Consider the following 23584-nt stretch of genomic DNA (forward strand, 5'->3'; position numbering starts at 1 on the left):
GGTCGCGCTGCAGCTCCGGACACCCCAGGGAGCCTGCGGGTGTGCAACTTTGCCAGGTGCACGGGTACACGGCCCCCACACCGCCCCCAAGAGTCGCCCAGCGGCCGAGGCACTAAAGCTCTGGCTGGTGGGCCAGACCCAGTGGCTGGGTGCCCGTTATCAGTAGGGGGAGCAGAGGGCGCTCGAGGCCTGGCCCAGCACTCGGTCTCCCGACCCCGCCACGCGGGTCCCCCAGTTGCGCCCGCCAGGTCCCCAGGTACCTGCTGCGCCTTCTCGGATGCTCCCCTAACCTGTGAAAACTACACTTCCTCCTACCCCTCGGCGCCCCTTTCCCAGGAACAGCAGAGGCGGGAGAAGTGGGCCGCAGGAAGGGGGTGGGGACTTCGACGGTCCCCGCTTTTCCCCGCCCGCCACCCCCTCCCCAACTCGGCAGCCGTCACGTGGTGCGTGGCGTGGGAGGGGGAGGAAGAGGCGAGACTTTTTCGGGTGCTCGGAGTCGCCTGTAGTTCTTCAGCTTCAGCCGCCAACTCCGGAGGCACGGCACTTGGCCCAGGAGAGTGAGCGAGAGGAGCGGGAACCCGCACGGCAGCTGCGAGCCCCGGCGCGGGCGATGCGGGCGCCGAGGGCGACACCTGCGGCTCCTCTCGGCGGCGGCCGTCGCCTGGGCGGCAGCAGCGCGGGCCCCAGCAGCCTCTGCAGCCGCAGCCGCTGCGGCCCGGGCAGCCTCCGCTTCGGTCGCCGCCTCTGATGCGCCTGCCCGCTCCCTGCCCCGCGGCTCCGGGAGGATGTGGGTCCTCGGCTTCGCCGCAACTTTTTGCGGATTGTTCTTGCTGCCAGGTAAGAAGACTCGAGGCCAACATCCCCACCCGGCGCAGCCACCCTATCCACCCCGTTCGCCCCCAGAACTCCCACCCGGGGCTAGCGTAGCTCAGGGATTGCCCGGCGGGAGTTTGGCCGCGGAGACTGGTGCCCGGAGGCGCCAGACTGGGAAAGTCTCCAAGTCCCGCGCTGCAGGGGGACAGCGGGGAGCGGCGGATTTTCGCGACTCTGGCGGCAGCTGCTCGGGCTACAGTTGGTAGAAGCTGGGGTGGGGAGAAGGGAGGGTCCGCGCCGCGCTATAGCTTGGCGAGAGAGGGGGCGATATTCCCCAAACCTCTCCAAGTTGTCGAGCGTCTCTGGCAAGCCCTGGGAGCGGCGGCGCCGACAGGTGAACGGAGCCCTGGGCGGCTCGGGGCCGGGCTGTGCCGGGGCTGGGTTGCTGCACGCTGAGTGCTATCGTCCTGGGCTGGGAGTGGACACTCAGGGGCCGGGAAAGTGCTGGTGGTTAGATCTAGATGAAGGGCCCAGACCCAAGCAACCAAACTGAAGGGATGGAAGGTACAAGTATCTGGCTCCATCTTCACCTGCCGCTCCTGAGTGAGCTCGTCGGAACTGGGACCCCTGCCGCGGACCTGCACCCATGGCTGCGGTCCAGGAAGGACCACTGAACCCGAGGACTTAGGGCGCAGGGGCACTTGGCGTCCAGAACCTCTTCCCTTACTCCCGCGTGGCTTCCCAGGAAGTCTCAGAACCAAAGCATAGGAACTATGACTTCAAAAATAAAATAAAACTGAAAGGGCGTCTGTGAATGCAATCACAAATGGTGCCAAAATAGTAATTAGGTAATTTGTAACCAATTAGCAATTAGGCAAATCCTTTGGCATAGACTGAAGCGGATGCTTGTCTCTAAAGCTACTTTGCTCTTGGGTTTGCACCCACTCCCTCTCTCAACTATTTTGGAAAAGGCTCCGGGTGTTGTTGGATGAGCCCTTTGTGTCAGAAGAAGGGGTCTTTGGGTCCGAGGGCACGATTCCACTTTATCCTGCAGGACCCTTGGTACCAGCGCTGCTCCCTGCCAGCTGCAGCCACATCCAGCACTACCCAGAGTTCCAGCAGGGCCAGTGCGGGTCCCCGTACTTCCCGGGGTGGGAGCCTCTGCTCTCTGGAGCCGACAACCGCGGTGGTGTCAGGGGCGGGCTGCACGCCCACTGGGTGTGAACCAGACTGCCTGTCCCGCAGGTTTTGCGCTCCAAATCCAGTGCTACCAATGTGAAGAATTCCAGCTGAACAATGACTGCTCCTCCCCTGAGTTCATCGTGAATTGCACGGTGAACGTTCAAGACATGTGTCAGAAAGAAGTGATGGAGCAAAGTGCTGGTAAGAGCCGAGCAACTCTCTCCCCTTTTGCCCTTCAGCCTGGGCTCCAGCGTGAGAGTGAGGGGGCCAATACATTACAGAAGAAGGGACTGACTTTGATTTAATGCACACACTCTGGTTATTGCAGATTTACTTTTATAGTGCTGGGAAAATGAAGAGTTCCAAGTTACTTTAATCTCATTAGAGTTAATTATCAGGGCCTCTCCCCAAGGGAGTTGGGAGGGGAAGTGCATGTAAATCAGTGATTCTCTTTTTATTTACTCCCCTCACCTCCTTAAACTAAAGGCTGATCAGAGGGTGGAAAATATATGGATAATCAGTCCTGGCTTGGGCAACTAGACAGTAGCCTGTGAGCCCGTGAGCGATGTCAGCCTGAAATATGGAGCTAGTTGAAGTTCCCAGAGGTCAGAGCTTGAAAAATGTGTTTTGTCATAGAGCCACACCATATTTCTCTGAAGAACACTATAGGATCTTTATTTAATTTTAGATCTAATGCATCAAATTCCAGGCACAAATTGCCAAGATCTTTCAAAGGAATGTTGTTCCTTGCCCTGCCAGCTTAGCTAGCTGAGCAGAGATCCTGGGCATTATACAAGGGAAGAAGAGGATTTGTGGCTGGCAGGCCACACTCTAGTTAGCAAAAATTTTTTTGGAAATGGAACCCCCAGTTTCCCCAATAGTCTTATCAGAATTCAAAGCCCCCCGCCAACAGGTAACTGGAACTTTGAAAAAATTTGTGAAGCTTTTGCTTCAATTTCAAGATCAAACTGATGGTTCAATTTTGCCATTTAAAGACTATTGAAAAGGTGTGAAATAGCATCTTGTGTTGAATGATATTGAAGAACCAAAGCCTTGTTCCCCTTTAGTCCATGAACTGCTCACAGCCCCTTGAAGTGATTAGGACTGTTGTGTACTTTCCTTAACTCACTGACAAATCAATGCAAGGGCACTAGTTTTAAAGTTAGCACCTTGGGAGAATATTTTCCTCTCAAAACACACCAGCAAATGTCTTGTTACTAACCAGCCAGTCATTTGAGGGGGCACATCCACTAGCTCCCCTAGCATAGCTTGTCCCTGTGCTGTGATGTCTGTATTGTCTTGTCCGCTCTTCTTTGTAGGCCGTTATTGGCTGTGATGTGGATTCTCTCTACCAAAAGCACACTTCTGGAAAGTCTAAGACTTACTGCTCTCAAGAACAACTTGTCCCAAGAAAAGCAGCAACCATTGTTTTGGCAAAGGTCATGTGTGCTCTCAAAAAATCAGAAGCAAACAAAAACTTAGTGGTGCTTTATTAAGCTAAGATTGATATGGATAATTTTCACAAGTGATTTCCCTTGTACTTGTGCTTTATTCCTGCATTTTACCTGAGAGAAAAAGAAAAGGCTGTTCTATCAGCAGAACTGCTGTGATTTTAGTCAATCACTGGGAACACTTTATTGGTACTTTTTAGTATTTGCAGCTTTCCTCCAAGCAGAAATTTAGAGCCCCACTAAATGAAGATGTGCTGTAGACCTGTTAAAAATTTCAGTTTACCTGAGTATTGTATTTTATAGCCTGGGATGTAGTTGAGGAAAGGATATGAACCAAATTTTAGTCAGAAAGTTACTTTCTCTGAGAAACATTTCTTCCTCCATATATATGTATCTAAGATACATACCAGCACACTCCATTTTCAAAGTGCTGTTTTTCATCTTCATTCTCTCCTCCACAGCATGCTACAGTAAGTCAGAACAGCCATAATATATACAAAAAACTTGAGCACACAAATCTCCTAAGTGCCTGGCCTGAGGTTGCTTGTTTTCTATTAGCGTGGTCAGGTTGAGCACCTTGTTTCCAAACTAGATTCTTCCTTCCACAGGCAAAAGGCCAGAAGGGGAACAAGGTGGAAGTGTAAGATAATCTCAGTTGTTACGTTTGGAAAATGAAGCAGTTGAGGAATGCAAAGGAAAAATTAGTTTAGAGGGGAAGGACAATAGGTTTAGGTATGTGCCAGGGACTCAGCCTAAATTCGGGAGTAAACAGCCAAATACATTTGTCTCTGCATCAAAGAGCAATATCTGAAGGCTGATAATTCCAAGGCACTCCCAGGTTTAGGATTATGTAATTGTTAAAAATCAGGTTTTTGCCGATAAGAATGGGGAGCAAACCTAAAATTGACTGTTAAATGGTACAACGTAGCATGACCATTGCAGTAATACGAGCTAATTTTAGTGTGTGCCCTGGGTATCCGGCTCTTTCCTAGCACTTTACATGTAGTATCATGAAATCTGGTAATTCTCTTTTGAGGACTGTTACTCCATGCCAGAACCACTCGGCATTTAATTCTATTGCATGGTCAAGTTCTCCACTCTGGAAAAAGAAAGTAATGCATATTATATGATACCAGTAGAAGTCAGAGTAAGAGCTAACTAATAATATATGTTGTACTGAGAATCTTTGCACATTAGACCTTAAAGGACCCATTGATTCTTAGTTAAGGGTGTTTATTGGCATCTTCCTGGAGTTTTGTTCTAGTCCACATGAAGCTTGTTTCATAAGTTTGTGGTATATTTGGCTTTGGGTCTTTTATAAGCACCTCATGTATTCTGCGGTGGTCCAAGTTAAGAATTGCTGATCTGGACAAACATTTTTTTGAACTGTACATTAACAAGATCTAAAAAAGTTATGTGTTGGGTCCAAGTCTGTCAGCCAACTGTTACTAAGAAGCACTTGAAACCTGCTCTGTAACTGCACACCTCTGTTATAATATCACCCACCAGCCTCTCATAGAGTAATAAAATATACCACTAAGCTTGCTTGAAAAAATACTTCAGGCAGAGTTCTAAGGTTTTAGACAGTTTTTTATGTCCCTCAAGTTTACCAGGCAGGCTGAGCAGACAGCAAAGTGAATGTTGAAAGGGTATGAAGTAGGGTTTTTGAAATCTTGAGTGCTGTGTGGACTGGCATTTTTTTTTTTAATCAGGGCTTTAAATGGACTAAGAAATTTTAATGAACTAAGCCTGTCTGACATTAAGCAGTAATGAAAGGCACTCTTTCCCCCAAAAAATACCAGCGATGCAATATGCCCAAGCCTTCAGTTAGTCCTTTCTGGATTAAGTCTACAAACTCAGCTCTTATGAATTTTGAGGCAGGTACATTTAATTTTCAATTGGGAAGTACATTTAAAATTAACCTTTACCTAGTCCCCAGAGTGGTATTCCTATTAGGTGCTGAGATTATTTTCTATTGCTCCTTTTTTCCTTGGTCATTTCTGGAATAATAAGCCCCTTGGGGAAGGGAGGTTTGGTTGGACTTCTTTCGTTGTCCTTACTAATTGATATTTAAATGTTTGCATAACTAATGACTTGTTCTCACCAGCTTTGCATGTAATGGGTTAGTGTCTATTTACCAGCATCCTTGATAATGACACTTCTTTTGCTCTTGTTTATCATTGCATTCCACAAAATATTTCAAATACTGATTTTCATTTCAGAATAGAAACCTCCCCCTTCCAGTATGAATTTTTAAACCAGGATATAAAGAATGTGAATTTGCATTTGTTTGACAGTGCAATCTTGTAATTAGAGTTTTTCCTCTTGACTAGATACAGTGAAAGGGGCATAATTTAATTTTTATAGACTAGCCAATTTCAGCCCTTAGTAAAATATAGCTCTGTCAGTGAGCAAAATGTTACAGGTTCTCCTAAACCTTATTTAAAAGTTAAATGCAGTATATTGAGAGAAAGTTCATGGTCTGAATCAGTAACCTAATCGATCCCTTCACCCGTCCTTTGCAACATGGATTAATCTATTTGTCTCTTTTGCAATACAAGAGTTACTGATTTACATGCCATGTTGTGTCTGCATTATGACTGTATAAGTAACGGATATTCTCCTTGTGGATTAGTTAGTTGCTCATTAAGTTAGGCAAAGATTGCTCCAGGCTTTGGGTAGGTTTCATTTTGTGCTTTATTTTCTCCTCAGCTGAACGGGAGAGCAAGAGAGGGCTAGATGTCTACAAAATAATCTGTCATCTATTCTTAGGAGAGAGAAATGAAAAGGTATCCACAGCTAATATCTTCTCAAGTCTAGCTCTGCTAAATTTTACCAAGATTTGAAATAATAGACTCTAGTTTGGCCTTGGTGTGAGCCAGGCAAGAAGAGACCCAGCTCTGCTAATCAATCAGATCACAATTGCTTTATGCCTGTGTTCTTTAAAGATGTACATATGCACTCAGGAACATGCACATACACAATGGCATAGGTGTGTGTTATGTTCTTTTGCCTGTGAATATTTGCATATGCCATATGTAATTCTTGCAAAAAAAAATGAAAATATTAAACATTAAGTACTCCTTTGGAGAATTTCAGATTGGCAGTGACTTCATTCATGCTGTGTCCTAGGCACAAAGACATTTTTTTAGCGTTCTTTTTTCCACAAGGACTTTAGACATAGCAGTGATACCTGTTAATTTTTTGTTTTCTCTCCCTGCCCCATCTCTTCTCTCCTTCTACCAGGCCTCTCTGTTAGCCTATGTTTACACATCCTCCTGCAGTCCTTAACTTTTTCATCCTAATCTCTCTTCAAATGAATCAGATGGATGGTAGAATATGCTCTATGAATAAAAAACATTTAAAAATCATCGTGGTTTAGTTTTGCCAAATGAAACTTCAACGGGTTAAAAAAAAATCTTTTAAAAAGATATCCCCATCAACAAAGATATCCATGTATATTAGTACCAGCCTTGCTAAAAAGATTTCCATGTCAACTTCAATAAAGTTATGAATTACACAGGAGATCTTGTGCTGCTGTGAATGTGGATATCACTACCTCTAGAGAAACACCTTTCTCTATAAGGCAAGACATTTTGCCAGTCAGCTTGCTCACTTAGTTCTTCAGGTGACTATCTCTTTAATGTGGCAGGCAGAGCTGGCTTCTGAGCAAGTACTTGGAGGGGGAATATCACATACCTTCAGTCCCTTGGACTCTCCAGCAAGTGAAGCATTTGTTTATGTTAACTTTCCAGCTGAACAAGCAGCTAATGCTGACCTCCCGTCTCCATAGATGAAACATTTGAAGATTGATCCAGCTCTCCCTTAACACTAATTCCTCCCACTACAATTTCATGAAAGCTTCCGTCATTGATAGTTTTCCTAATGAATTTAAACAGGGAGGCTTCAAAGTTGAGGGTTTTTTTTTTTCCCAAGTAGAAATGAACGAAGTATGAAAACAAAACACATCGTTTCCTTTGAACTTTGAAAAAGAAATCGGCTTCTCTCATATACTCCTGGAACAAAAAAAAGTCTGAGTCTGCAGCCTTCTCTGGTGCTCTCATATGCTCTCTCCCATCTTTCCTCCCTCCCTCCCTCCCTCTCTCCCTCTCCCCCTCTCCCCCTCCCTCCCTCCCTCCCTCCCTCCCTCCCTCCTTCCTTCCTTCCTTCCCTCCTTCCTTCCTTCCTTCCTTCCCTTTCTTCCCTTTCTTTTCTTCAGATGGTTGGGGTCTAATGCTTTAACCAGGCAGTTTCTTAACACACTGTGTTGAAGGACTAAAGGCTGGAAAAGCCCAACCATTGTTTTCACTCTTCAAATGGCAGAATTGTTTATGTCCTTCAGGGACAGAGCACCCATGAACTGTCTAGGCTTTCCATGCTTGAGAACTCTGAGGAGATTATTTACTGTCCAAGAGGCTTAGCTTCCTGCCCTGAAAAATGTAGATATAGGCTCCCTCTTTTTTTAAGAGATATAGCATGAAAATGAAAAATGCAGCCAATATAACCATCTTCAAGGAATCTGTCTGAAAACTGGAAACCCACCGGGCTGCTCACAGAGGTGGCTTCATCCAGTCTCCATACCTGCCTAAGAAGGATGGAGCAGGTACCTTAATGCAAATTACTTTGTACACTATTTCCTCATTTCTCAGACTGAGGAAGTGCTTGCATTCCTTCCAAGGGGGTCCTCATATTTAGTCAGGAAGGCTCACAGTGAGATAATATCCCCTCTTGGTAATTGGTGAGTCTTACACATGGAGAGCTTCCATTCCAGACGATGAATTCAAGAGTCTTTCCTTTTCCCAGGTCTTTTTACAGTCAGTGTGGTGACATTCTCCGTTTCTTCTTTGCATTTTTAAGAACAGTTTTATTGAGATAGTCATGTACCATAAGAGTCACCCTTTAAAAGAGAATAATTAATGTGTTTTTAGTATACAGTATTCAGAGCTGCATTACTGTAGCCACTATCTGATCCCAGAACATTTTATCACCCCATAAAGAAACCTTATACCCATTACCAGTCACTCCCCATTGACCCCTCTTCCCAGCCCCTGGAAACCACTAATCCACTTTCTCTTTATATGGATTTGCCTGGTCCAGATATTTCAGATAAATGAAATAATGTAATATGTGACCTTTTGTGACTAGCTTCTTTTGCTTAGGATAATGTATTCATGATTCATTCGTGCCATTGCCTATTGTGAAATGTACCTTCCTCTTGCTAGTCCAGGTATCTCCAGTTTGGTAGATCTTTAAATGCTAGAATAGGGCAGGGTGAGATGAGATTTTGGGTGGCATGTGGTGGTAAACATTGGAGCTCCCTGGACTAATTCAGCATTGTGCTGAGTTGAAATAAAAACCTGTACCAAGGGGCAGTCATTTCCGTGAGCTATAGGGCAAAGGGATTCATGTTCCTCAAGTATCTGCTGTGTGCTGAGCACTGGACTCTTCATTGCTTAAGTAGTTAACCTGTTTTCCTTTGAGGAGATCTTGAATTAGTTTAAGTCAATTCAGGAATTCTCAGGCACGTGGATGGGCTGTTCCTGATGCCTGAAGCACCTATCAGTGGTCTCTGCGGCCCTTTCCACATGCAACTTCTATAGGCTGCAGCCCTCAAGAATCAGTAGTGCTAGAAGGACTTCAATTTCTCTGGTCCACTGCTTTCATTTTATAAATGAGTTCACTGTGATGTAGACAGTTTTCTTTCCCTGGCTTGAGCATCTTGATGCATTCTTGATGCATTCCTGTTTCTTCCCAGGAGAAGACTGGAGGATAGGGCAGGTTGAGAGAGATCCTAGTGAAAGATTTTGGTTATGGAGATCAAACTGGCATGATCTGGTCGTTGTTGATGAATATTGCGCCCCTGCTGAAGTCTAGACTTTCTCTCCCAAGCCAAACTTGCTCTTGAAAGTGGGAAATATGTGCTGTTCTTTTAAAATCCTTCTTGAAGCTGAATTATTCTTGCCTTGTAGTTTTCATTGTAATAGAGGGCATGGGGGTAGTTGCTGGTAGAAAACAATGTGTTTTCTCCCATGGGCTTTCCACAAGAGGTCATATCTATCACTTAGGAGCTTCCATCAAAGCTCTAGGGTAAATAAAGTAAAGATTTGTTATATATGCCATTAATTATTTTTAGACAAGTAAACTTTGCACTGTGGCTACATTGTTATTCAGAAACTGTTTTCATAGGCCAAAGCTATAGGGCATGTTCTTTTATTAATAAATTGCTTCAAATCTTCTGATGGTGGCCAACACTACAAAGCAAAGCACGAGATGGACTAAGTATTTTAGAGAAGGTGAAGCCATTGAGTTAGTAATAAGTTGCTTTTTTTTTTTAAAGGATGCATTAGAATAAAGCAGCAATGGCTCAAGGCATTGATTTCAAGGGGTTTATGACTTTGCAAACCACAAGCAGGATCTACATGCAAAAGTGATAAAGTGGCGTATTATTTTAAGGAAGTTGTGATACTTGCTCCAGTGCATTTCATTTCTCACTGGACATGGACAATAGCTTTTTATGTTTTTCTATTTCTTGGACTTGTTCGAGAGAGCAGTGGAATGGCTGGAGACAGTGCCAGAGGCGGGTGGCACCATGCATGCGGCTGTCAGCCTGCCATGGTCCAAGCACGCTGCACACAGGATGAATGTGAATGAGCAGAGCTGTTGACGATGCCCTCCACAGAGGCTCTTTCAAAGTGCATCCGCGAAAGCAAGTGTAATAAGTGATGCTGGGCACCCTGTCAGTGCTCATGCACAGTCTAGCATGAGCTTGGGTCTAATAACGTAAACCTGTTCAGAAAGAGCAAGAGGCTACCCTTTCTCTCCCAAGCCAAAATGCCAGCCCACCCAGGGTGCTAGTTTTCCAACCCAGGGAAGACACCCAGACTAGGAGTGCAAATGGATGGTAGCTACAAAGGAAGTAGGGGTTTTTTTGAGGGTTTCTGTGTCTTTGGAGGGGCAGGTAGTGTGTGGGAGAGGAATCTGGAGAACGAGAGCTACGAGTTAGTATGAAAGCCGGCCAGCACCTGCTCACTGGCAGCGGGACAGGAAGTATCTCTAGAAGCAGGCGGTGACAGGAGCCTGATGGAAGGATGCTGTGACAGTTTTATCTTTCTTCAGTGTTCTCTAGCCAGTAGTTCCTCTAGCACCAAATCTTTTCAGTATTTTAGGGTCTATTTTCCTAATCGAATTGAAATACAGCTCCATTCCCTAGGGCCCATTTGTAGTTTTCTCTTCTGCACTTGGGCATCTGAAAATATGCTTGTTTTCTGACTCTCTCCATCTCTCCCACCCTCCTGCTCTTGTCTGTATTTCTCTTTATCCTTATCTACATTTTTTTCCTTCTCATCTCCTTTCTCCCCTAACCTCCCTTTTTCCTTTGCTCGTTTCCTCCCTTCATCACGTCCCACCTACATTCACTCACTCACTGGCATGTGGTAGCCAATAAATATTTGCAGAATGAGTATATTGGAAAAATTCAGTTTCAAGCTAGAAGGACAGATTGATTAGCATTTTAATATATTATACCAGAAACAAAGGAGCTCAAATCTTTAGCATAAGAAGAAAGCAGTAAAAGCAAGTTAAATATCCCTTTTTTTTTTTAGTTAAATTAGAAACTGATTACTGCCTGTTAGTAAGAGTTGTCCTTCAAGGAACCACTCTGAACTGTAATAACCCCTTCCCAAGTCTTTTAGTTTGTCAGCTTTCCTTCAAGGCTGACAGGGCTTTGTTTTGAATAGGAGTGTTTGCAGGAAACAGACATACACCTTCTATAGTACCCAGCTTACTGGGGGACGAGATCACAGCCAGCTAATCTTATTACCTAGAACACTGTTACACTGAGGAGGTCAATCTAGGTCAGTGATGCCGAACCTTAAGAGTTTTTAGTGATACAAACAGCCTGCTGCAGCATGCATACCATAGGTTCACCGTGACTAGTCTAGGTCATAAACTTCACTGGGAAGATCTACACACACAAACATACATAGTCACACATGCACCCCCAAAAACCCTGCTGTCTTCAGTCTTCTTCCATATAAAGATTCAGGTTTAAAATACCCACAAGTATGTTCCACAAGACTTAAGCCTTTAGACCTACAGCTGGGGAATATACTTCGAAACCATTTAGTTATAAAGTGAAAAGGCAGTTTTTACTCTCCCACTGTCTTGTTTTGCTCTTATACTGTTTCACCAGGTTCTAAGAATCCAACTAATTAGTATTCCTACCCCTTTCGTTGAATATCATTAGTATCATTGTCATGATATTGACAAAACCTGAGTGCCATTCTCATGCTGAAGTTCAAAGCTGCTCTGGCTGTGCTAACTCTTCCTATACATCAAGAAGCATTTTGGTCTGTCCCCTTAATTTGCCTCTTTCTTATAAAACAATCATCAGCTGTTGCTGCTGCCAAATTCCCTTCTGTTCAGGCCTCTACCCTAGACCTCATTTCCTCTATTACTTATGAATATTTTGGCTATAAGAGGGTCGTACAGCATGATGACCCTATTTACCCAAATACACAAATAGGTGGCTTTGGGGTCTCGCTCACAGCCCATTGGGCCGTTAGGACCCAGGATTTCTCACTTTTTCTGCTTGTTTTCCCAAACAGGTTGGTGTTTTGCCCTCAGGTATGTTGCCTTTGGAGACAACCTGACCACTATATAGAAAGGGATAGCACTAGGGAGGTTCTATCTTCATCTTTGCTTTTTTATCAGAAAAAAAAGCTTTCCCAATGTCACTTCAAAGAATTTTATTTGTCAGGTCATTGTCTCGTGGTGCTTATAGCTATAAGGATTGGGTGGTATGTTAGCTTTTCATCAGTGTGACAGAATTCCTGACATAAACATCTTGAAAGGAGGAAAGATTTATTTTGGCTCCTGGTTTTGGAGGTTATAGTCCACAGTCAGCCAACCCTATTGCTTTAGGCCTGTGGAGAAGGGCCTTGCAGAGGAAAACTGCTTATCTCATGGCAACCAGGAATCAGGGAGTGAAGGGAAGGGAGCCAGAGAGAAGGACCAGGGGCAAGGTCAACCCTTCAAAGTCACATCTCCAGTGGTCTACTTCCAACTGGGCCCTACCCCTAAGAGCCCATTTGACTATGAACTCATCAATGGATTAATCCCCTGATGCAGTTAGCATCCTCATGATTCAGTCATCTCTCTAGGCCCTGCCTCTGGACATTGCTGCATTGGGGATCAAGCCTTTAATACAGAAGTCTTTGGGGAACACTTCATATTTAAACAGGTGGTCAACTGTCAGTGTCTGCTGAAACACCTTTTGAGAACTCTGTGCACAAGATTAGAAAAATTCAAGCACAGTGCTTCTAGGGACCCCTGGAGAAAGGACAGGGATAAATTTTTCTCCCGAATATCACCTGCTGTTTTGCCTAAATTGAACCCTAAATGCATAGCCAAAGGAGATTCAGCCTGATCACTGTCATAGTTTAGAAAGGAAAGACACATGTATACTCACAAGCGAAGTCCTGAAATTTAGTAGGATTTACATGATGTTCTAGAAATCTGGTTTATTGAATGCTGTGATAAAAAGTATAAACACATTTTAGTGGGAGTATATTTTCTACAGAGAATGCCATATTCATGGTAGTAAATATAAGCTTGCTTTGTGTTAAATGCTTGGATGGTTTTGGTTCATTCCACCTGGAGCCTTTATGCCATGAAGGACTCTTTCCAACATTTGGGTAAATTTGTATTTAAGAAACTGATTATGCATCTTTGGGTCCCACTATGTTAATCTCAGAATTTGAGAACAATAATCAGAAGGACATCGGGGTTAAAAATGTAATAGTACAGTTTCATAAATCATTGAAGGGCAGTGTTAATACTGAAATAAGTCATAAATATCTGTTCCTTCAATCCCCTGTGGCAAACTGGAGAACAAAGACACCAGCTGAGGAAAAGCAGGTGACTGCACAGAAACCTTCCTGGCTCAGAAAGTTATAAATGAGCAGAGATATCTACATCAAATGCAATACTCAAGTAAGACTAACAATTGGCATCATACATTATGGGTTGGTTGTTTGCTTGCTATAATTAAGTTGGCATCAGTGGTTAACAGCCTTGAAAATTAAACTCAGCAAAGAAAAAAAACTTTTGAAAAGGGTAATCAGAGTCTTCTGCATAATGAACTTCACACATCCCTGTTACTAGGAAAAAGAATGGTTTCTTGGGATATCTCATTGCATGTCTATTTTTATTCTTAATTTCCAGTTCCACCTGCTATGCAAAAATGGGCCGATGGACCAGCATCAGTATGAATGTGCAGTGCAGCAGAGCTTGGCACTGGAGTTTTGGTTTTTGTGGGGTTTTTTTTTGATGTTTCTAAAATGAGTTTTTAGCATTCTTGTTTGGTTCCTGTGGCCATCTGCAGCTCAATGGAGGATGTTTCTTTGGTCTTTCAATTATTCCCATCCATGGCAAAGGGATAAGTACTTAAGAGCGGGTGCACACAATTGTCCAGAAAAGAACTAGCTTCCATGTCTTCTCTTTATGCCTAATAACTGGTGCCCATCATGGCAATAGGGAGACAGGAACGTAGGTAACCTTCTTCCTGAGCCATTTCCTTTAGAATGCAGAAAATGTCAAAATTTCTCACATGGTGTTCTTTAAAGAGGGAAAAAATACTTGGGAACAGATCGAAGATCTTTTTTCTTGCTATTTCTTTCAGAGCTCAGTGAAAAGGCATATAGTCCATTTCAATTACCTGTTCCCAAGCATTTTTATTTGAGGAGCTATTTCTAGTCCTGCATAGACTATTTATTGTGATGTAATCATAACTGTGGTGCAGTAAGTGTTAGTTATTTTTCAAGTAGAGAAAGATTAGTCTCACCCCCCCAAATGGGCATTCATACAAGTAGCAGTTTACTATAGAAGGTGGACTTTGAAGCTGATTGCATTTGTAGTGAGAATAGACTATTTAAAGCCTCTGTTTAGAAAGTTCCCATCTTTGTACCAGCAAAGAGAACAGAGACAGTGTACACTGCTGGAAAAGATAAATGCATCATGGTCCATAAAGGGAGAGAACGCAGGTTTTCATGCCTCTATTTTAATTGACCATTGGGATAACATTAAAGTTAGAAAACTAGGAAAGTAACTTTTAAAAGCAGGTTTGTAGAAAGTAAGTTGTAATTGAATTGTAGGCCCAAACTCTGGATGACCCAAAATCCCCTCTTTTGAGGGAAACTACAGATCCTCCTCAGTCCTAATATAGGGGAGGGATGCACAATACACCTAGCAAAACCAGTGTGAAATACCACTGCTTATGATTCAAAAGTCCAGGGCCTATTTCGAGGTGAGTTGTAGAGAATTCTTTCCTGTTCCCCAAAGAATCATGGTTTTATAGAATTAACTTCTAGGACATTGTAAAAACTTAGACAAATTGAACCTGTTGTTCTAATGACTATTCCAAAATTATCAGCCTTCTTTCTCATTCAGGTTCTGAACAAAGGGAGAAATAAAACAAGAAATATGGCAGAGGCTGCCAAAAAGTATCATTGTTACAGAGAAGCACTAAGATAGGGGAATAGCTTTGGGATGAGAGACAATTGAGCTTTCAAATTAGCTTCTCCAAAAGTAGCTGATTTACCCAGTCACAGACAAGACTAGCTACAGGAAGGTTCTTGCCTTGAGGACCAGAGCAGAACACCTCTGCTATGAGTCATTAACTCCCCAAAAGGGGAAAGTATAGAAAGAGCAATGTATCCAGTGCATTTTCCCCATATTTTGCAGTCAGATATCACTCCAGCTGGACCTGGTGGTGCACTCCTCTAATTCCAGCACTCTGGGAGGTTGAAGCAGGAATATTACAAGTTTGAACCTGGTCTAGGCAACTTAGTGAGACCCTGTCTAAAAAAAAAAATGTGTGTGGGATGGCTGCAGAAGTAGCTTAATGTGAATCCCTGGGTTCAGTCCCCAGTACTCACCCTGCCACACACACAAAGATCTCACTCTTCCTACACTTGAAATGAGGGAAGATAGAGGGAGGCCATGAGTTACATTAATCCTTCATAAAGAAGGAAACAGAGATAAGAGAGAAACATTCCCCCAGTAATCTTCCCTCAAATTGAATACTAGTCATTTTTGAGTTCCCAGAGTCCTTTGAGGAAAGAGATAACTAGTTAAATAGCATGGACAGTTAGGGCCATGTCACCCCCACGCACACACTGTGTTGGTCATTAGCATAAGTAGCAAAACATGTTTCATAGAAGCATTTGTTAAGTTATGTGTAAGGTGAAAAAAGTATATCAACTTGTCCCTCACCCACATCAATGACTTTAAAAATTTTTTTTTTCATTTGGAAATAATTTGAGACTGCTAGAAACATTGAAAAAATAGTAGTGTGCTTTCTGTATACCCTTCACTTGGCTTCCACTAATTAAACAGTTTACCTAACAGTAGTTCAAATGATCAAAACTAATAAATTAATGTTAGTACATTACTAATGAAGCCTCATTTTGAATTAGGATTTCTCAGGTTTTTCCCTTTTCTTTCTAAGATCTCACATTGCATTTTAATCTGTAATAGTTCTTCATGGTTTCCTTGTCTTTCCTGATCTTGCCACATGGAGAGGACTAGTCAGATTTTTGGGTATTGCCTCTTCCTTAAGGATTGTCTGACGCAAGCAATCATGATCAGATTAAAGGTTTTTGTTTCTGACAAGAATACTCAGTAGTGTGTCTTTTTTCAGTGAATCATACCAAGGAGTGCTTGCTGCCAGTGTCTTATGATAGGTGATGTTAACTGTGATCACTTCATGATGTCTGCTGGATTTCTCCACTGTAAAATTTCTGGTTTTCCCTTTTGAGTAATAACTTAAGAGTTTTACATCATGCACATAGCTCTTTCTCCTCTAACTTTGCCCAGTAATTTCAGTATCAGTGGTTACTGTTGTGTTCTAATCTTAATTTCTTTTGCCCTCATTCCTTCTGCAGTTATTGGAATTCTGTAAGGCAGAGCCATTACCTGTCCTCCAAGTATTTATTCAATTATTTATTTATATCAGTATGGACTCATAGATGTCCACTTCATCCTATGGTTTATAATCTAATACTGTTATTATTTATTTTGTTGATTAAATTGCTCCAGTTTTGCCCACTATGAGGTTGGTGCCCATGACATTCAACATGCCCTATCTTTAAAAAACTTTTCCTTACTTTTTGGCACAAGATACTCCACCTCATCTTACTTGTGCCTCCCCAGCAGCTTTTTTTTTTTTTTTTTAATTAAAAAGCAGACCTGAAATCAAGGAAGCTGATGTTTCTTAGTCACATGCTATTGATCAGCACAATCAAAGGTACTTTTGAAACATTATCACCTTAATCCTAACATTTTACTCCTTTAGGTACAGTTTTCTCACTTTCTTAAATTGAGGATTAGTGAAGTTAGGTGCATGAAGCAGCCCAGAGAGAAGAGAATTCTAGTCTAGGTCTGTTGGGCTAGAAATTATTTCAGAAGTAAAGCGAATGTGGACACAATCTGCTAAAGTTCCTTCAACTCCCCACCCCCTTTTTTTTTTTACATATATTGAAAACATTTTACTGGGATTTGCTTGCATTGACATTTTTGCGTATAATAAGCTTAAGAGGGAAATGGACTTTTTAACAGAAAAGTATATACTCATTATTTTCCATTTTCTTCCTTTAAATCATACATTACAATCTACAATTTTACAAACGCATCTGTGGAAATTCTAGTACTTTTATTATTTTTAGAAACTTTTATTAGTACATATTTGTAGTAGATAATGATCACATTCATCATGGGGAATTTGTACAAATATATAACACATCTTAATTCTCTTTTTGTCCCCTTCTCCTTCCCTCCCTCCAAGCCTTCTTCCTCTCCCATTTGCAAAAGTTCTATTTCCTTTTTTCCCTTCAACTGTTTTTCTTCAAATCCCTTTTCCTTTCTTCCTTCCCCTCTCCCCCCATCTTTCATTCTCCTTCCCATTTGATAAAGTTCTTACTATTTACTAATATCTATCTGCTATTTTGTTCCTTATTTATACTTTGGCTTTCTCACACAAGAGAAACAATGAGGTATTTAAACTTTTTTATCTGATTTATTTCACTTAAGATTATGGTCTTGAAGCGCATCCATTCACCTAAAAATGCCTCAAGTTTATCTTTCCTTATGGCAGAGTAGTACTCCATTGTATATAAATCCCACATTTTCTTTACTCATGTGTTGATGGGCATATGGGCTGTTTTTAAGCTTTAGCTAATATAAATTGTACTGCTGTAAACATGAGTGCGCATGTATCCCCATGGTATGATGACTTTAACTCTTTCGGGAAGATACCTAGAAAGGGAATAGCTGGGTCAAATGGAACCTCTAATTTTAGTTTTTTGAGGAATCTCCCTCCATCATGGTTATACCAGTTTACATTCCCACCAGCAATGGAGAGGGGTTGCTCACCCCTCCCCCAACTCCCAGCCTGGCCAGCATTTGTTATTGGTTGATTTCTTAATGATAGCCTTTCTTTCTGGAGTGAGATGAAATCTCAGTATTGTTTTAATTTGCATTTCTCCAATGGCCAAAAATGCTCAAATCCTTTCTGTAGATGAAGAAACTGAGGCCAATAAAGGAAAAGATCAACGCTTCTGGATGCTCTAAAACTTGAGAGGAGAAGGTAACGGAAGGGTCTACTCTTCCAGCCCTCAGCTGAGTATTTCTTTACATTCTAACAGTAATGCTTCCTGGGTTGTTCTCACCGATAAAACCAGGAACAATTTCAGTTTATTATTGAAACTTTCACTGTTTACCTTATGACCAGCTGTCATTGCCCTTGGGTTTGCCACAACTATGAATGTGATTTCTGAGACTGTGCAGTCATTTTGACAGATCAAAAAATAGAGCCTCTGAAAAAGAACTGAACAGTAGCCCTTCTCACCAAATACCTTCTTAGGAAGTAAACTGGCTATTTCAACTCTGAGGTCATCTCTTTGGCAATATAAATCCATTTGAAACATAATGTTTTCTACAAGAAACAAACTCATTAATTTTTTCTACTCATTATCAAGTCTGATGTTTTTAAGCAGACTTAGAGAATCATAAAATCCCTAAAAGTTCATCTAGAAAATTCCTGTCAAGCCCAGAGGGTGAGAAGTTTACCACAGCAACTTTCATGTTGTGCATTGAAAGACTTCTCTGGTTCTGAAAAGCAGAAGAAGAACAAGGGAGCCCTAGCACTCTAGATCCAGCATGGGTAAAATGATGACACTCCACAAAACAAGGTGTGCTAAATTTTAGAGTTAGAGTCCTCTTATCCAAACAAGGTGGCTTCCTGCCCTTACTGGGGACTGAGGGAAGACTGGAGCCAAGTGTGGTGGTGCAAGCCTATCATCCCATCACTCTAGGAACCAGAAGCAAGAAAATTGGAAGCTCAAGACCAGATTGAGCAACTTAGCATGATCCTGTCTCAAAAATGCAAAAAGGCTAGGCTATAGCTCAGTGTGAAGGCCCTGAGTTCAATCCCCAGAACCACAAAAAATTAAAAAGCAAGTACGAAGTCAAAGAGATACACGACAGCTATGCTAATACAGAACCTCAGGGAGAGGCTCTGCTCTGGTGTTTTCCTGCAGGGTTTTGGCTCTCTGTTGAAGAGCACCATAAAACATCTAAATAGTGGCATCTTACTTTTCTCTCACGCTGAGACAAAATACCTGACCCCCACAGTTAAAGGGGAAAAGGTTTATTTGGCTTACAGTTCATAGAGCTTTCAGTCCGTAGCTGGCTGGCTCCAAGCCAGTGGCACATGGCAGAGGGGCATTGCAGAGGAGAAACAGTTCTTGTAGCAAAAGAAACAAGGGACCTTGACAGCATCTTTCTACCCCTTTCATCTTATCCAGACTACCGGGACTAGGGTGATACCAAACCAATCAGTGTACTGGTTTAGTAATCACTTGACCTTAATCCCAGCATCACACACTCTGGATTCAGCCGCCTCTGAAAGTCACTTATGACTGCATGAGGCTTTGAGGGAACATCTAGACTCAAACCATAACAGGCAGTTTTACTCAACAGACTTGTATTCTTCCTGTGTGTAAACAGCCTTCAGGTAGTGGCTTGAACTTTGCCTTTCCATTTTTTTCTCTGTAGCCACTGCACTCCTGTGCATTCCAAAGCAGCTGTAGGGTCTGGGTCTGCTATGAAGAATAGACTTTCTGCAGAAACAGTTCAATAAGAAAAACATTTAAAAACATCAAGAGATGATTATACAAATTCTATAAAACTAGAAATAGCGTTTGATAAGAGTTGCCTTGAGGTACACATACATGGAACCAAGAGTGACCCTTTTTTGTACTTGTCCAATAGCAAATACTCCTTACTGTTAGTGGATTCTCTCATCCAACTGCCGAAGAAAGATTGAGTGAAAGGGTGGATTTTATAATGCAAAAGTGATAGGTTTTGATGGAAGATAGGTCAGCAAACTATGGCCCCCAGGCCAAATCTGGTGTATTACCTGTGTAATGGACTGAAATGTGTCCTCCCAAAGTGAGTATGTTGTAGCCCTGACCGACCAGTGTGATGACCCTTGGAGGTAGGGCCTTTAGCAGGTAAGTAGGATTAGATGAGGTCATGAGGGCCTTGGTCCAGTGGGATTAGTGTCCCTAAGGAAGACCAAGAACCAGTGTGTTCTTTCTCTTCTGTACAGAGAGAAAAACATGAGAATACAGTGAAGGGAGCTCTCCACAAGCCAGGAAGGCTGTCTTTATGCCAGGAAAAGAGGCTTTACCAAGAATTGAATTTCCAACAACTTGATCTTGAACCTTTGCCCTCCAGAACTGAGAGAACATAAATTTCTATTGTTTCAGCCATACAGACTATCATATTTTGCTATGGCAGCCCTAGCAGATGAATGGGCTTGTCTGTAAGAAAGGCCAAAAATTTTTACTATCTAGCCCTTCACAGAAAAATGAACCAACCCCTAGAATAAAGACTTACTGTGCACAGTATATGTTTTATCCCACTGTGATATTAAGGGACCAAGGGGAAGGAACCCCCTTAGTGGGCAGTGGCCAGACTAGCACTGGTGTGATTACCTGCAGGAGTGGCCTGGACTCCTTCCCTGACTGCCTCACCTGTGAGCTAAGTGGTATGTAGTGATCATGTGTGCTCTCAGCAGCTGAAATCCTTGAAGGGCAGGCACCTTGTAGAGCCTGTCCTCTAGTGAGACCCATAGAGGTCAGTGATGATTTCAGATTAGAAAGGAAATAGATGCAAAAAGCAAGCCTGGAGTGTAATGAAGGAAGGAACTACCTCATCTCTCTCTGAGGCTGCAGCTCCTGCAGTGCTGGAGGCCTTACCACATCCCTGCTGCAGAGCAGGAGCCAGGCTATAATGAAGAATGAAAACTTTGCCGTTGTTGAAAAGGCTTCTCCTTGGATATGTTAAAATTTGCATTTATAGTCTGCATGTGCTGTCTTCCTCCTCAAAGCCGTAATTTGGAAGTTCAGGCCACTGGTGGGTGGTTCTGGGCATCTGCATGTTTAAGAAATGCCCATGTAATTCTGTACACCAATGGCTGAGAGCCAGCAGGGCTTGAGTGCTTCTCATCTGGTCAAGTTCTAACCCTGCTCATGCCTGGGGAGTGGGTGCACCTTCTTGTCCGCCCCTTAGTGAAGTACCTCTGATGAAGGAAGTTTTCAGCCAAAGTGATAGCACACATCAGCGATTCAGTACATTAAAGAACTTTTGGTTTGGTCTGCCACCTGCCAGGTCAGCTATCAGGTTTCTGGACCAGAATGCCAGCCTGGGAATCATGTCCCAACTCTCAGCAATGTGGAAACCCGAAGCTGAGGACGCTCTTGGGCTAGACTCACTTCTAGCAGGGTTGTTGGAGGTTCTTTTTATTCTGCCCACTTGGGCTGTGGGGATCCAGCTGTATTAGAAGCAGGCAAAAAGAACTGGACTCAAAGAGAAAACATCATTTTTCTTCTCTACTTCCCCAACCCTGTGTAATCAATAATTCAACCTTATAAAGCAAGCCAGATGGCTGACAGAGAGCTTGCTACAAAGGAGGAGACAGGGGCCATAGAGCATCCACATCGACTTCTAAAACTCCTTTCTCCCTCCTTCTGTACCATGCCCTGGTTTGCCTTTGGTTTTTCTTCCCCTAAATGCAAAATTAATTCGTTTGAGACGTGGCTCAAATTTAGTCCAGGAGGAACAGATACAAAGTGTATACAAGTAAGGGAGAACCAGGTCAAATATGTTTAAATGTCAAGCAAATCAATTATTTGTGATTATTGAAGTCATTATCCCCTCTGAATTAGGCACCATGTGCAAATGCAACAAGTAACTCCTTGTATACATTAAAGGCATAAATGAGAAAATGCCCCATGGACAGATAATTATTGTAGCAGCAGCAAACACCTACTTTGGGCCAAGCACTTTTCCAAATTCCTTAACACATATTAGTACATTTAACTTGGATCATTTCTGACATCTGTAAAGTGGGGGGTGCGAAGACATGTGTCACAAACTGGCCCAGAAACCTGTGCCATCTACTTGGATACATTTCAATCTAAATATATTTAATTCCAGCATGTAGGGAACAGAGGACCGAGTCCCTTTTTCTTTCTTTATTCTACCAGCATAACTCCTGGGAGCATAAATTCCTCCATAGACTAATTTCATGGGTCCCAGAGAATAGCTATAATTGCTACAGTGAAATGAACTCTCTGGAAATAACCTCAGCTCTATTTACCCTTTCCTTCATTCCTTGGTGTGCCCCTCAGTCACAGCTTAAATAAGACAGATTAATAGGAATGACTTCCTCAGGGAGAACCATTTGTGGAAATCTTAAAGCAAGCAGGCATAGCCACCCATCCAAATCCAAGAGCCCCCAGGAGTCCATTTCTCTGAAGAGTTAAAAAGGATTAAAGTTTTAAATACTAGGTGTCTTGATTAATTTGGTGATAATGGGTAGTGCGCTCCAGGAACAAACTTGTGGTCTGCAGGTCAGGGCTGCAAGAACAACTTGGCATTGACAGGACTCACCTCTGAGCCCCTGCTAGGGGAGCTAGGGGAGCAATGGGAGCAGGTCCAAGATGGGATTGCCCCTGCTGCATTTGATGGGCGCCCCTTCAACCAGCCGAGCCTGCCAGCTCTGGGCCTGAATCCCTCACCAAGATCAGGGCCTCTCAGTTTTGCCCTCTGTGAACCAAGGCTTGGAGATTTGTATTGCCTTTATGTAATCTTAGCTACTCGGGGCTCCCTGGCCACATCTTAGTTACTTTTTTCATTGCTGAGACACAATACCCAACACCCACAAATAAGAGCAGTTATTTCAGTGCACAGTTTGTAGAGGTTTCAGTCTAGTCTGCTGGCTCCAAAGCAGGGCAGCATGGCAGAAGGGATCCATCGCAGAGGAGAACCAGTATGTGCTCCCTGGGCAGAGCAGGCAGGTGGCAGCAAGCAGCAGGCAGCATGCCCCCCTTTTCCTTTTATCCCATCCAGGCTACAAGCCTTTTGTGTGGTGCCACCGACAGACACAGTGGGGCTTCCCATTATCCACACCCAGAACTGTGTGAAGCTCTTAATGCTAAATTGATCACACCCTTAATCCATATTCACACACTATGGATCCAGCCCCCTCCAAAAAGCCCCACCTAGGAGTGCACGAGGCTTTGTGGGGACAGATACAAGCTGTAACAAGCGAGGAATGAAATTCTGGTCTGAATGTATCAGAAAAGTACCCACTATTATGGGACCTCCAGATGCCCTTCAAATCCATCCTTCCATTCTCTGGTCTTCTCCCCTTCCTCCATTCACGCATTTATTCATCTGATAAATACTATTGAGTCATTACATGCCAGGCCCTGTCTAGTTGCCAGGTTTCACATTCTATTAATAAAGATATATTAGTAAAACACGTATTAGAAGTGATTCGGAGAAGGATCATGCAGAGGGGGAAGGTAGAAAGATCTCTCAGCTATTTGGGGAAACCTCACTTCTGTTCTTGGCAGTGGCAGTTTGCTGGGAGCCCCAGACCAGCCGTAAATGTTCAGGAAAACCCACCTATGGCCACTGCAGCCTAGAAATCACTTCTTGCCCATATAGCCATTGAAGTCATGCTGACCCATAGTGCCCTTGGCCAATGCTGTCTGATGTTGCAGGGA

At 43.0% G+C, this 23584-nt stretch overlaps 1 protein-coding gene across 2 annotated transcripts in view; it reads left to right on the forward strand.

Moving 5' to 3' along the window:
• Lypd1 (LY6/PLAUR domain containing 1) overlaps positions 1-23584 on the forward strand; it is a 37511-nt gene that overhangs the window by 523 nt on the left and 13404 nt on the right. The window contains exons 1-3 of one of the 2 annotated variants that reach the window (XM_004836095.4): positions 299-674; positions 802-837; positions 2059-2196. In XM_004836095.4, coding sequence (XP_004836152.2) covers positions 611-674; positions 802-837; positions 2059-2196 — 238 coding nt within the window. In that variant the 5' untranslated portion in view covers positions 299-610. Of the gene's footprint in view, positions 1-298; positions 675-801; positions 838-2058; positions 2197-23584 lie in introns of those variants that run through there. The other variant, XM_021236790.2, reaches the window with a different exon arrangement.

This window comes from Heterocephalus glaber, unplaced genomic scaffold (assembly GCF_053883595.1).
Source record: "Heterocephalus glaber isolate CG9 unplaced genomic scaffold, H.glaber_assembly_v1.0 deba00000347, whole genome shotgun sequence".
NCBI lineage: Eukaryota > Metazoa > Chordata > Mammalia > Rodentia > Bathyergidae > Heterocephalus > Heterocephalus glaber.